General features: G+C 42.8%; 1 protein-coding gene across 4 annotated transcripts in view; it reads right to left on the reverse strand.

Moving 5' to 3' along the window:
• Positions 1–17,566, reverse strand: part of MAP4K4 (mitogen-activated protein kinase kinase kinase kinase 4) — a 132,934-nt gene that overhangs the window by 25,118 nt on the left and 90,250 nt on the right. For 2 of the 4 annotated variants that reach the window (XM_035116245.3, XM_035116240.3), the window contains exons 12-19: positions 16,279–16,489; positions 11,971–12,132; positions 9,628–9,714; positions 8,772–8,975; positions 6,518–6,679; positions 2,960–3,190; positions 2,041–2,147; positions 657–808 (exon numbers count right to left, since the gene is read on the reverse strand). In XM_035116245.3, coding sequence (XP_034972136.1) covers positions 657–808; positions 2,041–2,147; positions 2,960–3,190; positions 6,518–6,679; positions 8,772–8,975; positions 9,628–9,714; positions 11,971–12,132; positions 16,279–16,489 — 1,316 coding nt within the window. The remainder of the gene's footprint in view (positions 1–656; positions 809–2,040; positions 2,148–2,959; positions 3,191–6,517; positions 6,680–8,771; positions 8,976–9,627; positions 9,715–11,970; positions 12,133–16,278; positions 16,490–17,566) is intronic. The other 2 variants (XM_035116248.3, XM_035116247.3) reach the window with 1 other exon arrangement.

Genomic DNA, 17,566 nt, shown 5'->3' on the forward strand with positions numbered 1-17,566 from the left:
TGCCCCATCTGTTCCTAGCAGGGAACAGGTATCTTCGGCCAAAGCATCAGGATTTAAATCCCTGCTCATCAGCTGAGAGGGGATTAAATCCTGCCATGGCTGGCTGTGCACTTTCTCCCTGGGGTAGGGAAGAAAGAGAAGTGCTTTGCAAGCCCTATGTGAAAGGCTGCCGTCTGCAGGCATCAGCTGCAAGTCACTCTCACAGCTTGCAAAAAGCCAGTTTCTTTCTACCCCATCCTCATCAGCCGTTGGCAGGTTAGGGGAGAGGAAGAAACCTACTTTTTGCAGGCGTTGGCTTGCTCAGTCAACACTTGCAAATTTAGCTGATGGGGAGGGGGAAAGTAGCAGCTTGCCAACCCTATGATTGGAGCTTCTCCTCAAACACTAAGCTTAGGGCTGGCAACACTCCAAGTGCCCCACAGTCTGGTGGGTGCTGGGCACTTTGGAGGAATTCTGACAGCTGTCAATCATATGTGGGCATAATGGTGTCATGTGACTGGCAGGTAGGTTGTCCTGCCCACCTGTTGCAAGTTGGCTTGCAGGGAGCCAAAAAGGTTCGCCACCCCTGGCCTGAGTGAACCAACAAATATGAAAGAAGAATGCAGGTTAATCTGTAGCCTCCTAAGGACAAAGAGAGAGAAAACGTCGTGTCTTACATCTCATTCGGAATCTCTCTCCCGATCCGCTCTGGGACCCAGGATGTGACCCGGGCTGTGAACTGGAATTGCTGGAACCAGAGGAACTTCCACTCCCAGGTCTTGGCACAAGCTTCTCCACTCTTTCCCAGAGCAGGCGAGGTTCTATATTGCTATGTGGAAAAATAAAAATAATTTTTTTAAAAAAATTAAAAATTTGTTTAAGGTTAATGTTTTGTTTTATGGCCTTAACAATGCTTCTTTTTTCTGGAAGACATTCTTAGTCCTCTGTCACTATCCCAGTACATTTCCAAGCACAATTCAAAGTGTTGGTGCTGACCTTGAAAGCCCTAAACGGCCTCGTCCCAGTATACCTGAAGGAGCATCTCCACCCCCATTGTTCTGCCCGGACACTGAGGTCCAGTGCCGAGGGCCTTCTGGCAGTTCCCTCAAACCAAGAAGTGAGGTTGCAGGGAACCAGGCAGAGGGCCTTCTCCGTAGTGCTGCCTGCCCTGTGGAACGCCCTCCCATCAGATGTCAAGGAAATTAGCAACTATCTTACTTTTAAAAGAAATCTGAAGGCAGCCCTGCTTAGGGAAGTTTTTAATGTTTAATGCTGTATTGTGTTTTTAATATTTGGTTGGGAGCTGCCCAGAGTGGCTGGGGAAATCCAACCAGATGGGCGGGGTATAAATAATAAATTATGTTGTTGTTGTTGTTGTTGTTGTTGTTGTTGTTCTAATCTCACGTTCTCCTGAGTAGTCAGAATGAATTCTTGAAATGCCTGAAGTTTCTTCCAACTCTGCAATTCTATGATTCTAAGTCAAACAAGCACTTCATGGAACATGCACAATTGCTTTCAGGTTGTCTCTAGCTGGAGATACAATCAGACAAACACTACGAACAGGCCCAGTGTCCAGGGCCAGCATTATCAAGCCACAGCAGATTGCCCACTTCCAATCCCTATAAGCCTCGTAGCCCTCTCTGAATGAGCAATTACTGAGAGGAGCAAGGAGAAGAAGCAGTAACTTTCACATGGCTTGTGCTCTCCTACTGAGAGGTGTTATGGACCGATCCCAAGAGGAGGAAGCATGAGAATAGACAACAGGTGAGAGGAAGAGGTGGGTGCAATTGGGGGGAGTTGGCTCCCACTCAGTGCATCTTGACTAAGAGTCATTCAAAGCCTTTTACCTCCACTACCTATGAACATGCTTTTAGATGTGGTTCCAAAAGAAAACCAACTATAGTTGAATGGCATGAGATAACTTCCTATATGAGACTGTATAAACCTGCCCTTAGGAGCTGCTCAGATCTAGCAGAAACTGCCTTACAAGTGTTTTTGGGGAACAATGGATTCCAATCTGCTCCTCCCAATAGACAAAGTGGGAAACCCAATACCACAAACCTTGTGGAATTTCTTTGACCTGCTTGGTTATTTTGCTGTCCACTGCCCTGCAGCGGTGAATCTCGGCGAGATAACACAGGTGATCTGGATGTTGTTCTCACAGGTACCTTGCATGGAAGAGTAAACAATTCAGATAACACGGCATAGCAAATAAAAAATAAAAAAAAATGTTGCTGCAACAATGCATTGGGGTACATTATTAGAACACTGGCATTTTGAGCAAAATAGTTCTAAAATAATTCACCAACTAGAGTCCTTAAGCTCATTTTGGATTGCATCTAAGATGCTGGAAAGAACGTAAGAGTTTAGCAGGTAACTAGCAAACAAACACATATACCCATTCACAGACTACCATGACGGTTTAGAACACAGGACTTTGAAGCAAGGGATGCAAAAAGCAATCTGCTATAATAGCACGGGAAATTTAGGAAATTAAGCTCTTAAGGAGCCAACAAGTGCCTAGTAATGGATCAGTAGAAGGCAGAGAACTGGGGGAAAGCAAGATTATATTTGACAGAAGTAAACCAAGCAAGAAAACACTTTCTTTGTGGACAGAAATATCTCAACGAAACTCTACTGGTTTAAAGCCTGATATTCCATTTAGAGGCAAAGAGTTAGCTTTCACCTAATCATAAGCTTTCTTCTCTACATCACTTGGCATAATATTTTACTTCTATATAGCAGCCACCGCCCATACGGCATTTTTTGTGTTAAGTTAGGGCAGAAATTCCTGCAACATCTTGGCTGAAGAAGGGGAGGGAGACCTCCTTGCCTAAAGTACTGTTTCTGATACCAGTGTCATTCTTATGGGTGTGCAATTCACTAGCTAAAAATCTAGCACATGCCTTCCATTACTTTTGTTTTGCTTTTTGTTTTAAAAAACAAATAAATTCAAAATTCTGTCTTTCTACTTTCTTACCCTTGGAGGCACCTCGTCACTGTCTGATCTAGCCCAGGCCTTTTGGGTGGGGTCGGGTACCTCAGACTTAGAGTCAGAACTCTGACTTAGCACTTCACTGCGTGAAGGTGGATTTGGGTCCTGAGAGCGAAGGTGGTGATGTGCAAATTTGGGAGAAGGGTCACTGAAGGAATGGGACCGCGAGACAGGGGAAACATTGTTCTTGAGAGATGCCAGGTGGGACCACTGTACCTTACGAAGAAAACAAAACATAGAACATTCAATGCGTTCCGTTCACACGGGCCTCTCCCCCCACCCCCAATCAAAACACAGAATAAAAAAGGCAAAGAGGGTGTTTGGGTGGCGGGATAAGCACAACTTGGGATATGATGTAAGGCACGCATGTGGTTGAAAATCAATACGAGCTTAAAAGCAAGGGAGGTTCACAGAGAACATAAAATCAGGTTTTTTGGGGGAGTGTATGCTCTGGGCACACAAATTAATGGGAAGAGGTAAGGGCAGGTGCCATCTCGCACAACCTATGCCGGATGAAAATTTTCAATCCAAGTATCAAATCAAAAAGGAATAGTATGAAATAATATTGGCAAATACCGTACTTTTCCATGTTTTTACTGAAATTTACTGAAAATTGCCTAGGGGGTGAAGTGGGATTGGTTTATGCCGCGAGGTGGAGATGGTCTGCAGTGTGTTATTGGTGTCTGCGGCAACGGATAGTGTTGATTGGATGTTGCTGCGGCAATTGGGCGGGCAAAAGGCTGCTTCTGCTGGCAAGGGGACAGACGTTAGGAGGCTGTTGCGACGTGTGTGTGTGTGTGTGTGTTAGTGCCTTAAAAAGCTCAACAACTCTGTGCAATCTCCCCCCATTTTCTTAATTTTTAGTCCCCCCAAAATAGGGGGCATGTTATACATGGGGGCGTGTTATACACGGAGAAGTACGGTATATATTAGCTTCGAAACAATTTGCCGGCATCTTTAGATCATGCAGTAAGTTGCTTTTAAGGCATTAAGACAGAATCACATAGAACAAAAATAAGACACCCTTTACATTTTCAGGAGTCAATGTATTTATATATGTGCACACGCGCGCATATATATGATACATGCACATACACTATGCTGTATAAAAAAACAATATACACATATTGTATGTGTCACAGCTAATTTATGCTAGAGATGCACATTAGAGACAACACATAAATATGACCACACACACTATGGAAGCACAGCTTTAAATCCATAGTTAACTCTGAACCCTCCAAGGGAACCCTTGCAATAATGATTCAGTGCCACCTCTTTTGGGGATATACTTACTTTATATTCCTGCGTATAAGACTACAGTGGTGCCTCACAAGATGAATTTAATTCGTTCCGCGAGTCATTTCGTTTTGCGAAAAATTCGTCTTGCGAATCGCGGTTTCCCATAGGAATGCATTGAAAATTCTTTTTTTGCCCATAGGAACGCATTAATTAAATTTCAATGCATTCCTATGGGAAACCGTGATTTGCAAGACGAATTTTTCACAAAACGAATTAGTCTTGCGAGTCACCATCAGATCGCAAGACACATTCGTCTTGCGAAAAATTCGTCTTGCAGGGCATTCGTCTTGCGAGGTACCACTGTACTTTTTAACCCAGGAAAATCTTCTCAAAAGTTGGGGGTCGTATTTCTTATACGGCGAGTATATCCCAAACTTTATATTTTAACTGGAAAAGTTGTGGGTCGTCTTATACGCCCAGTCGTCTTATACGCCGGAATATACGGTATATATAATTTTACAAATTACTCTTTTCCACCACGGCCTGCACACCTCATTAAGGACATTTTTAAAAAGTAAATAAACACACTAGAGTAATTTCCTCTCTCCCCCCCCCAAATATTTTGAAAGGAAATGGAAATGTTTTCCTCGATGCTTCCAAATTTACCCCATTTCTATTAATCTGGGAAGTAGTCCAGATTCAAGCTCACCCTACAAACAAGTAATCACAGAACTCTTGAGCACAGTGAGCAACGGGCAAAATTAAATGCAACAAGAGTGTGAGAAAGTGGATGTATGTGTGTGTTTGTTCAGAACAAGTATTGTGGGTGTCTCAAATTCTGATTATGGCAATAAAGTCCCTGATTATTTTGGCTGATCTACCGGCATGGAATGTTCAGCTCAACAGGCTCTTAACAGTTTGCAGGCCAGCTTCTTTTAGATCCAGAAAAAAAGGATCATGTGTTGCCGAGATTAAAATGTCATAAGGGGATATTGTACAAAATCGCCAGAGTGTAGGAGGAGCTAATGAATGAGGAACCCAACCCAGGAGTCAAGTAGATGGAGTAAGACTGCAAACTTAGAAAAAACTAAGGAATTCTAAGTGGTTCAAGGACAAAGAAGACAGGAAATTAAAAGGGGGGTAAAATGCCATCCCAATTGACACCACCACCACAATTTCACATAGTGATTTGAAGCAGCCAATTTGTTTTGCCCCACGTTTCTAGCATAAATGTATTATATTAAAACTGCATTTTAGAGATATTTAGAAATGTTTTCTTCTTGAGCTTCTACTGACAACCTATGCCACTGTACAGGTTTTCAAAGAGTTATTAAAATGTAATAGCCAAATATTTACAAAAATGGCTAACGTTTTCAAAAAAACAAGTTACTTTCTTCTAACTCATCACCTCAAAATAAAAGGGGGTTCTGCACTTGTGTTACACAGGTGAACAACAACCTGTTTGTATATAGCTTGTACCTTAACAAGGCTAAAAAGGTAGAGATGGCTACTTCTGAAAATATATTATACCTATATGGTGTCACCCACAAATATACAAAGAGAATCCCATGAAATGAATTCAACTAGGAACCCAGTCACCCTGCTCTGTTTGTTTGTTTTTAATCCTTAAGTATAATGAAAGGGGAACATATCAGTGAAATATTGTTTGTAGCCAAAGGAATGATCCCTCAAAAGCAGTCATGAAGGTGAAATTACACCTGGAGATCTGGTTGCATGGCTGTCTGGGCCAAGACTGCTTTTACAGACGGAGTGAGTCTGCTTGATTGCAGAAGTGCAACTCAGTGGTTTTTTTTCTTTTTGCCATAAGTAGTTTGCTACTTAAGTCATGCCACTAGATGACTCAGCTGTCATTGGAAGAATTTTAAGGGAAACCACCATTAAAAAGGAACGAGATTCTGGGTCAATTGCTGGCATCGCTGTCCTTCCAAAAGATCAAGTCAACAGGCGGAATGCAAGTGTTTCTGTATTTTATCGCAAGTTTTTCAACAGAATACACTAAAACACATTTTCCTTCCTTACAATCCACCGAACTTTTAAGGAAAGCTGCAGGAAGTCAGAGTAAGTTTAAGTTTTACCAAGAGAAAAGAAAAAAAGGAGGTGAAAGTGCAGTGTTAGCTAGCTTGGCTTAGCGCAGGAGTTACAAGTCATTCACACATCATGAACGTGTTTTCCAAGATACAGTCATCCTCACGTTCATCCTTTGTATCTGTGGCTTTCCATCCCTCTCGGTCATTCATCAGCTTCCCACATACTTCTCCCAGAGACCTTTTCTGCCTTTACCTGTGGTTCCATTGGCTTTTGCAGTGAAGGCTGAACGGGCTCGGAATTTCCATTTGAAAAGGACTCTGATCTTGAAGGCACTGGTGGCTCCAACACTTTGCTCGTCTGTTTAGACTGTGCTTCAGGGGAGCCCTGGTTATTTTTCCTATATCTATCGTCAACCTGAAAGAAAAACCAAAAAAAGTATGTGAGCTGGACTTGCACGGCCACATTTGAATGGGAAGATTGTCTGCGGCTTTCGTGGGATTTCAAAGAATACCAGGTATGACAAAACTTTGCAAAAGTTACATCAGCTACAAAGCTTATACCAAGAACAAACTTAGTTGGTCTCTAAGGTGCTACTAGACTATATATATTATATATACACACACCATGTTTCTCCTAAAATAAGACACTGTCTTATATTTATTTTACTCAAGAAAATAAGGCCATGGCTTATTTTCGGGGGGTGTCTTATTTTTTTTTTTATTAGCGGTAAGTACTGTATGGTACTCCTCCTGCCGCGGCCAGCATTGCTGCTGCTGAGTCCTGCTGGCTCGGGGCGCGTGGCAGGCCTCCTCCTCCTCCTCCTCCTGCCAGCTCCCGGAGGTTCGGGGCGCTCCGCGGCTGGGCGCCAACCCAGCAGGCATCCTCCTCCTCCTCCTGCTGGCTCCCGGAGGCCCAGGGCACTCCGCGCAGCGCTGCTGGGCACTTTGTCAGCAGGGTCCCGCTGGCTCGGGTCACTCGCGGCGCCAACCTGGCAAGTATCCTCCTCTTCCTGCCACGGCTCAGCGCCCGGAACTGGTTGTTGCTGCTGCTGCTGAAGCACCGACAAAGCGTCCAGCAGCACTGCGCAGAGCACCCTGAACCGCAGCAGCAGGAGGATTCAAAGTGGTACAGATCATTGCTGGGTCCCGCTGGCTTGGGGAGCTCTGCGTGGCGCTGCTGGGCGCTTTGTCAGCGCTTCAGCGGGCGCGCTGCTGGGTCCCGCTGGCTCAGGGCTCCACGCAGTGCACGCTGCTGGGTGTTTTGGCGGGGCTGCAGCAGTGGCAGCATCCGGTTCCAGGCCCCAACCCGACAGGCCTCTTCCTCTTCCTTGGTGCCCCCCAGAACTGCGGCTAGCACTACTGTTTGTTTTTGGGGTATGTCTTATATTTTTTCAACACATGAAAATCCTGCCATGGCTTATTTTATAGGTACGTCTTATTTTATGAGAAACACGATATATCTATATATCAACAACTACTCTCTCTCTCTCACACACACACACACACGGCCAGAAATGGGGGGAAACGGTGCTAATAGAACAACAGTGTTTCTACATAATGATCCACTGCAAAGGTTTGCAAAGTGTGTGCATGAAATCCCAGGAGTCCCTTAGAAGGTTTATCAGTTTCTCAATGAGAAGCTCAAGAATGGCTGAAAAACTGAAAAATCAGCCCACCTCTGATCCTTGCCTACTGTGTATTCATCACACTCGGTTCCTCCAGAGGGTTGGTAGCGGCATTCTCCATATAATGTACATGAAATTACACACATATATGGAATCTATTGCTGCAAAATGATATAATGGTCACTCGCATACAGAATGGGCAGAAATAGATCCAATCCTAAAAGACTTTAAAAGAATCACAGAATCATAGTCCCATTTTTCCAGGGGTGTAACCTCTGAAGCACACTGGTTCCCAATGCTATTCAGCATCCAGGACTGGGAATCTCTGCAAAGGCAGCGGATTCAGTTACTTTGCAGAATAACTGTAATAAATAATTGTAAATAAATAATAAATAAATAATAAATAAATAATAATTGTAAATAAACTAGAGGAACTATGTAGTCCTCCTTGAGTTCATTGGACTATCTATCTATCTATCTATCATCTATATATGGAGCATAAATGTTTTGAATCAGGCATGTCCAACAGGTAGATTGTGATCTACTGGTAGATCACAGGGTGTTCCTGGTATATCTTTGGCCCCTCAGTGATCTCCTTCACACACACACACACACACACACACACACACACACACACACACACACCAAAAAAGAAAAGGAAGCTCAACAACTTTGTCCTCCTAAAAAAAAAAAGTTCCACAACTCTGGCTTTCCCAAAAAAGCTCAACAACTGTGTTCCATCCAACGACAATGGGTAGATCACTGCCAGTTTTTTTATACTGTGAGTAGATCGCAGTCTATTGGGAGTTGGACGTCCCTGTTTTAAATGAATAAGCATTGAAGAACGCTTGCTAAATTTCAAAGCCTTGAGACATCAGTTACCTCCCGTGGTCTTTCAGAAGGCTCGTAATGGGATTTAGGCTCAGGAGTAAGGTAATTTTGTTTATTCCTTTCTTGTTGCTGCTGCTGCTGCTGTTGCCGCCTATGGTCATGCTGAAGCGACAAGAGATACGCCTGCTCCTGTTGCAACTGGCGCTGCAGCCTCTCTGCTTGTCGGTGCTCTTCCATTTCCCGCCATCTGTACTCCTTTGAGAAAACAGGTCAGCATTCAAGACGTGAATACCAAGGGTATACTGTTGCTACAATGCAACCGTGTGTACCAACCATTAAAACTGGACCCCAAGGAGCACGTATTGGGTTTTGGTATTGGTTTTTTTCTTGGCGATGTTTTATGCTAACCTGAGCAAGACTGGAAACCTACAGGAACAGTGGCGCTTTAATTAATTAAATTATTTTTTAAAAGATGAGCAATCAAGTGTAATCTTGAAGGACAGTGTATTTTTGGAGGCGAGGTAGGGGAAGGGAAGAGGAAAGGCGACAACAACCTGACCTTTATATTCAGTGTTTAATAATAAGAAGAATAAATATTATGGTCTGCACTCTCGTTATTCTAAGGAGGGCTGTTCCAAAAACAAAAAACAAAAAACAAAAAAACTTGACTACCAAGCCAGTATATCCCCAACTTTAAAAACATAAATCTACTCTTATTGCACTGTGATACAGTAATTTTCACATGTGCCTGCCAACCCAATGCGCTATGACATAAATGGCTTTTGTTCCAAGTTCTATTATGCATACAGTAAAGCTCAGTTGTGTCCAACTGGGAGAAGCCTGGGACACCAGCCAAAGGGAAAAAAAACCTATTGCTACTGAACAAAAACAGATACAGGTGCGTTACCAGTAACATGGCCTGCTCCTGGAGCAGCTGCTGCTGAAGAATTTCCAAGTGCCGCTGCTCCTCTTCTAGCTGTCGCCTGATATACTCCTGTCACACAGAAATTACCCAGCAATAAAATTGTTCACAACAGGAATGCATCGAAACCACCTGAGTAGCAAAACCACCCCAGGCAACCTTCAGGCGACAATTCACTTCTGGTGAATCGCTTCTTGTGAATCCTCAGTGAACAAGTTAAGAAAACCCTATCACCTAAAGCAGTGTTTCCCAAACTTAGGCCTCCAGCTGTTTTTGGACTACATCTCCCATCATCCTTGACCACATCCTGTTACCTAGGAATGATGGGAGTTGTAGTCCAAAAACAGCTGGAGGCCCAAGTTTGGGAAACACTGACCTAAAGTAATGGCTGAAAAGTACTCCACTAAAAGACTAAGATGGTTTTTGAGAAAGTCAGGTGGGAAGAGTTCCTAGGTTGTCTGATGAATTTTGAAAAAAAATGTTTATTAAGGGAAAAAATAAGCAAAAAAATGTATTTTTGAAACAAACCGAGAGTTAAAAACACAACAAGTCTTACCAACACAGCCAACGCAAAACCACATGCAACTTTTATTAAAATAATTAGTTTTAGGCACTGTGTGATGAACCGTTAGCAACAGCTAGAGCCAGGCTTCGTTAAGGCATCCCTTTTGCAAGCTTCCCACAGGTAACTACTCTGCCAAACACAACTCTAACCTCGACTGTAAATTATCCTAGCCTCTGTCATCAAAGCAATGCCAGTCTTGCCCAAGTATGTGGTGGTTATGACAGAACACAAACAAACGAACATCCACTAGAGAACAGGTAGAAGACCAAAAAAGCCTTTTTCATCTGGAAATCTAAGCCTTACACTTCAGAAGTCAAACACTGCTTTGTCTGGCCCACTAAACCAAGCCTAAATATGCAGCACCATATCCAATGCTAAGAAGAACATCCTACCATGCAAATTAATAAATGTAGGTAACATAAAACACATGCACTCAAACACAGAGAGACAGTGTATGCAAAAGCAATTAATGACTCAGTGCTGTGGCAAAATGGGAGCTACTTGAAATCTCATGAAGGAAAAGAAATGATGTATACAGATTTGTTATATGCACCTCTTGCAAATCCAGAGTTCAGGTGAAGTGAAGACAGAAGTGTAATTTCTTATAATCAGCCATAGGGATAGAGTTTGAATAACATCTCTCTGAGTTGCCATTGTATTGTTAGGTCGGGTTTTCCCCCCCTTAGCCCCGGTCCAATTCTAGTCGCATGCAACTAGTAATCTCAAATGGATTTGTGCATCACCACCGTCCCATTCAATGGGGCCCAGATGTGCAGTGCAAGGTGGATGTTTGCTGCACGCAGGAGCCCCCTTCTCAGAACATGTGGAAGGGGCCGAGCTGCCCACCTAGTCCCACCCCGAACATCCCTGTCCCCAACTGCTAGAGACGAGGTGTGTAGCCTCCACATGTTTGCAGGGCTACAGAGGCCTTCTGCATACAGAATTTCCTGATTTGGGGCAATTTACTGCCATTTCATAGGACAACCTAGCACACATGGGCATCTAGTAGTAGGTAACATTTCTGCACATATTCTCAAAATAAATGTCACAGCATCTTGGGAGGGGAAATTGTTGCAATCCGAGTACAATTACCCATAGTGGCAAGCGCTCTCTTTTTTTCTGAATACAAAGTGTTAAGTTATTTCAAGCCCAATTATGTAACCACTTACATGGAATATTGTTTTCCTAGTACTGACATTGATACTATATGAAAGCATTTGATTTGATTTTTTTACATCATGTATCAAATTATAATTTATTTTAAGCAGGCAAGGCTGATACAATTTGGAAAACAGGCCCCTATTAAGGCATTTTAGTGTACAAGCCTGCAATATATATATATATGCAGTGTTTGAATTGGCATTTGAAAAATCATAATGGCACAAAACTTTAAGGCCCATCTTGCCTCAGTTTAATGAATGTAATGGAAATTCACCCACCATGTCAAACAATTTAAATGCCATAACTGTGTAATAAATTTCCATATGTGCTATAGCGAGTGACTAAGAAAGGGAGTGAAGAGCCAAATAGAATTCAATATAAAGCTCAGCTTCTCCAGCCTTCTTTGGGTGTGTGTCCCACCCCTAAATAAAATTGTATTTTGAAGCCATTGGGTGTGACATATGCAACAAATATTCTTTTTACATGCAATATGGATGCTTCTTTGACCACGCAAGGCATAGGAGACTTCTTGCTGGTTTTCTTCAATATTTTGTTCTGGTGGGGAGGGAAATCATACTTAATTCGCATTGTTCCTGACTTACCTGCTCTCTTTCTACTCTCCTCTTTTCCTCCTCTGCTCTCCTTCTCTCCTCTTCTTCCTTGCGCCTCTTTTCCATTTCCTCCATTCGTTTCTTCTCCTCCTGCTCCCTCCTTCTTTGCTCCCGCTCTTGCTGCCTCCGAGCTTCCCGTTCTCTTCTTTGTTGCTGCATTTAAAATAGGTATATGTTATGATGTATACAAATGTCTCACCTCGCCCAACTCTTAAGATCAACCAAGTTCAGCTTTTTATTTTCTGTCTAAGGATACATGAGGGTTTTTTTGCTGACCAGAACATCCTTTGGATTTCCAATTCCCAAATTTTGGAATGCGGTTATTGGCCAAATACAATATTAAAATGCAGCATATATCTGGAGAGAACACACTATAAAAATGTATATTTTAAGATATTTTTTTTTCAAAAATGCTATTTATATAAAGTACATATTTAAATTTGAATTTCTGCGTGGATGTTTTTCTAAATGCACATTAATTTATATACAGCATGAAAGAAATCTATGAAGCAATACATGCAAAAGTGGCAGATACTAGAAACAGAGTGATGCATCAATCAAGTTTAAATGTTACTTTTCAACTTGAGTTTGCCTTCCATATAAAATCCCTAACTGATGCTTGCTGGGCCAGTAACAGTCTCTTACCCTTACCTACTGAACACTGTTGCTGTGAGGATAAAATGAGAAAGGGGCAAACTATTTATACCCTCTTGTCTCCTTGTAGGAAAGGTGTAGAATAAATATTATAATAATAAGTACAGTGGTACCTCGGTTTATGAACACAATTGGTTCCGGAAGTCTGTTCATAAACTGAAGCATTCATAAACTGAAGCGAACTTTCCCATTGAAAGTAATGGAAAGTGGATTAATCCGTTCCAGATGGGTCCGTGGAGTACTCAAACTGAAGCGTACTTAACCTGAAGCATGGGTGTAATTGGTTCCGGAAGTCTGTTCATAAACTGAAGCGTTCATAAACTGAAGCAGACTTTCCCATTGAAAGTAATGGAAAGTGAATTAATCCGTTCCAGATGGCTCCGCGGCATTCGTAAACCGAAATTTCGTAAAACGGGGTGTTCATAAACCGAGGTTCCACTGTAATATTACTGCCACTAGTGCAAAAATGCTGTGTGTGATTAAAAAGTTGATCAGGTGGTGACACCTGCTCCAAGGTTTCCTGGGACGGCTTGGGAAACAATGGAGCACTCCTTCCTGTTTCAGGAGTACCCCATTCACCTATCAATGGCAATACCCAAATGAGTGAGGAGGGTGCATTGTCCAGTGCAGCTGCCACTCATTTTGCTGGTGGTGGTAGGCCAGGTTGAACTTGCAGCTCAGCAGTTCACACACAGCCTACAAAAAAGGCCCCTGCAGCCCATCTCAATACTATTATGAACTGCAGGACTTTGGGGCTTTTCCTACAGGCCCAGCTTATGTTGCTGCTTTGCCTAATATCCAGCCTGAATAGTTCTAGAGAACACAAGAATGTATTGTCTTAAGGAATGGGTTGTTAGACATGTATTGCAGAAGTTCACTAGGATCTTTGTTGGATTCTATCTCAGTGCATAGCCGGGGTTTCTTGCATTCAGGCCGCACACTCGTTAATACACCACGTTGGCTTTCAAACTCTTATTTAAATTCTGAGAAAGAATGCATTTCCAACGCAACTCTGCAAAAAACCTCTGTCAAATCCATCTGGGTGTGTGCCAGTATTTGGAAAGCAATCCCATATTTTAAAAGTGCTGGCATTACGTCCCCAGAAACTACTTAATGTATAAAACATTCCCGTAATCCCTGTCACAAAACATATGGGGAAATGACATATAGATAGCCTTAAACCCACTACCCAAAACAAAGCAATCCATGGCTTCTTTACTATCAATATTCAGTCCACTAAAGAACATACAAAAAAGGACTTCAAGTATTGGGGGGGGGGGGAATCATGCAACTTCCCTTGATTTACTTTATTGCATTTTCAACACATAAGGTGAATTGAGGACACAGTCCTCGGGCGACTTGACTCATATATTTTTTCAGTTTCTGATTTGCTTCCTCTTCTTCTTAAATAGTTCGTTTGGTCAACATTCTTCTAAGAATCACTATTGGTTATCTGGCCAAAAATATTCTAAATAGCTTGAGCATTAGTTGTTCTGTTATTTTAAAAAATGGAAGATTTTTCCAGTCAAATTTTTGTCAGTTAACCCAGTAATAGGGAACACGACAATTCAGATTCAACAGAATTCAATAACATGTCTTATTAATACTTCATGGTAAATTGCCGTATTTCTTAAAACCATGACATACACCAAATATTTCTAAACATGTACCAACTGCCTCTGCTCTGTGCAGAACACAAAATCATCTAAGGTGGTAAATGTTTCTGAACAGAGTACCCCTTCTGTAGCACACCACCTTTTCACAAAGTGAAAATCCTACAGAAAATATGGGAATAAATAACACATTGAACAGAAGCTTCCCCAGTCCCCAAGTTTATGTTTCCTGCTCTGGCCACTAGCCAGAAGAATATAATTCCGTCTGAGTCACTGCAATCCTGGCTCATTTACAACCCTAGCTAAAAGGTATAGCTCTGTATATGCATTTCCTTTAAGCAAAAATGTATAGTATGCCTTCATACGAAACACTTGGGAGAGAGCCCTGAAACCACAGTTTCCCAGTTGGTTGGAATGTCACTGGAAACTGTAGTTTAAGAAACCACAGCATCTTCATCAAAACCAGGTGCTCAAGCAGGGGGAGGAGAAGGGCGAAGAGGGGTTGCTTGTTCCATGGCCAATAAATCATTGTTTGTCATAGTGAAACCATGGCATCTAAGTCGGACCAAAGTACAATCAAACTTCTAGAAACCTCTGCCAGTTTTAGGCTAGTACATCCGCTGTCTCTGAACAATTGTCATGGCATCCGGCAATATGAAAGTTCTATCTGGAGTGTTTAGTCTGTGACAGCTTCATAATAACTGAATGCCAGCGTCAAAAAAGCACTCTGTGTACTTGCGGGAGGCAGTGGAAGACAGGAGTGCCTGGCGTGCTATGGTCCATGGGGTCACAAAGAGTCGGACACGACTAAACGACTAAACAACAACAACAAATTATTTATAATTATTTCAGTTGGCCTAGTCTTGTTGTTTGTGTGAAACTAAGACAAGAATGATTATACAAGAACTTCTAAAAACAACAAAACTGTCTCACAAAGCAGGGGAAAGGCAAACAATTTAAGGAAGCTGTTGAGTGCCTTGTAAACATCAAAACTAAGTGAACGATCATTGTTTTTCCAAGACTGGGGTCAGGTGAAAGTAGGTCTTAATAGAAAGGCAACACCATGTTATTCTAGAGCCCAATTTGAGCACTAACAATCTTGCGATTGTCAATGCAGAGCATCCTGCCCCTAGCTTCTGTGTGAACAGAATGACCCATCTGAAGAGGGTCTATGTGAAAAGGCCTACTGGAATCAACAACTCTGATTGTGCAGAGCTCCAGGTCAAATAAAAGCCTTCCCCCACACATGATGACTTAGTTGGTACGTAGTCATGCCCTTTTTGTGAAAGAGGAGGGGAGCAAGCCACTTGATGTGTCCTTGCTCACGGCTACTGTGTTGAAGGAACACACCCCAATTAGGCTTAAATGATGAACACAGGCACCAAGTTGCACCCGGCATTGGGAGGGCTGGGGCTGTCTGCATGTGACGACTGTTGCATCAGGAAAGGCCGACCAGGCCTCCTCTTGATGTGACATCCATGTGCCAGGATGCACTAGTCCGCATGGCGTCTCCCAATGCTGCGCAGCCCAGGGCAACATCCTGCCAGGCTTCCTCTGTCCCCTCAAGATTGGGGGGCTGAGCCCCATCCCAGTGGACATTTTGGGGGGGGGGGCTATAGAGGCCTCAGCCCCATGCAGATGGCACGCCTCATGGTGAATAATCCAGCAGGCATATATTGGTTACTTTCAGCATGTTTAGGCTACAATTACATTTTGTGGGTTTTGTATCACGTCATCATATCCTATTCAAGAAACGGCCCGATAGCCATCAAACTTTAGCACCCAATTCAGATACTGCAGTACAGAAAGGAAGCTTCAAAACTGGCAAATAAAACACCCCCTTTGGCTTGGCTGTTCCTGATCATTTGACCTATTGCCTCCATCCAAGTACTCTACCATGAGAAATGCTACAGCAGGAGGTGTTTATTCAGGGGCTCCAGCATTTTCACGATCTTAGGCGAGAATCTGTATCCTTTGGCCCTTTTAACAAAAGGTGAAAAGAGTAGACTTTTCCGTTCTGGCCCGTTTCTACCTCTTCTAGTCTCCTCCTCTGCTCTTTCTGCTGTTCAATGCGCTTTTGTCTCTCTGCCAGCAGCTGTCGCTTGTATTCCTCTTGCTCTCGGAGCTGCTGTTCCTGTAGCAGCTGTTGTCTCCGAAGAGCTTCAGAACGTTCCTTGTTTTCCTGCTGCAATCTCAGGAAATCACGTCTGAGGGTAGATTCTCCAGGCACATTAACAATAGAACTGTAAGAAGGAGAGGGGGGGGGAGTTATTAAAACCCAAACAAAAGCCAGTAAGTAAATAACTTGACCATGCTGCTGGGAACTTTCTTCATTTAACATCTTTCTTTGATTTCCCCTGGGGAGCACTAAAACTGTACAGTAACACTGCAGGAGGGGCGTGGGGTTGGGAAGAGTGTCAAATCAGCAGAAATCAGAATGTAGTCAATTTTCTCCAGAAGTATTAACAAAAATCTGGGTGTTTTGCTTTCTTGTTTTTTAGGGAAAGTGATCACACACATACACAACTGGTTCTTAGTAATCTCGAAGTTATTCATTGCAATGTCTCCAGCCTCTTGATGCTTTGAGGTGCTTATCATATCCCAAGACAACGTATTTGCCTAGGCTACCATTTGGTATGTTTGGTATTTCGAGATCTTTAATATTGAGCAAACAAACAATATTTTACATTTCCCCTGCATGATGGGAAATGAGGTCATTGCTTTGCTTCTGGTCATGTGACACTGGAACACTCATGTGCCGTTGTTGCAATCATTTAAACGTTATTCCATCTACACTCTTGCGGAGAGGATTAGGCCAAGACAAAGCGAATGAGCTTCACACCTAAGCTGGGATTTGAACCTTGGTCAGCTTTCTGTGCTCAAACAAAATGTTCCAAGCTGCCACACACTCAACTCTAAGCTGGATGGGAATCGAAACAGGGGTTCAGGACAAATGATAAAATAGATTCCCCCCCCCAAACACACAAACAGAGAAACTCCTTGTTTTAAACCAATCATTAATATTAAGGATTCTACCCCTGCCTTTTAAGAGTAAGACCTTAATGTCATGGAGGATGGGGCTATCAAAGCCAAGAGCCACGGTGCCTATGTTGTACCTCCACTGTCAGAGGCAACTTGACCCTTTATACCTGCTGCTGGGAATTACAAGTGGGGAGGGTGCTGTTATACTCCAGGACCTGCTTGGTGGTACCTGTCCGGCTACTGTGAGAAGAGGATGCTGAGCCAGATGGGCCTTTGGTCTGGGATCCAACGAGCCTGCTCTTGTTTTCTTGAGTTTGGTGATCTTGCAAACCAGATGT

This window comes from Zootoca vivipara, chromosome 4 (assembly GCF_965207765.1).
Source record: "Zootoca vivipara chromosome 4, rZooViv2.hap1.1, whole genome shotgun sequence".
Lineage (NCBI taxonomy): Eukaryota > Metazoa > Chordata > Lepidosauria > Squamata > Lacertidae > Zootoca > Zootoca vivipara.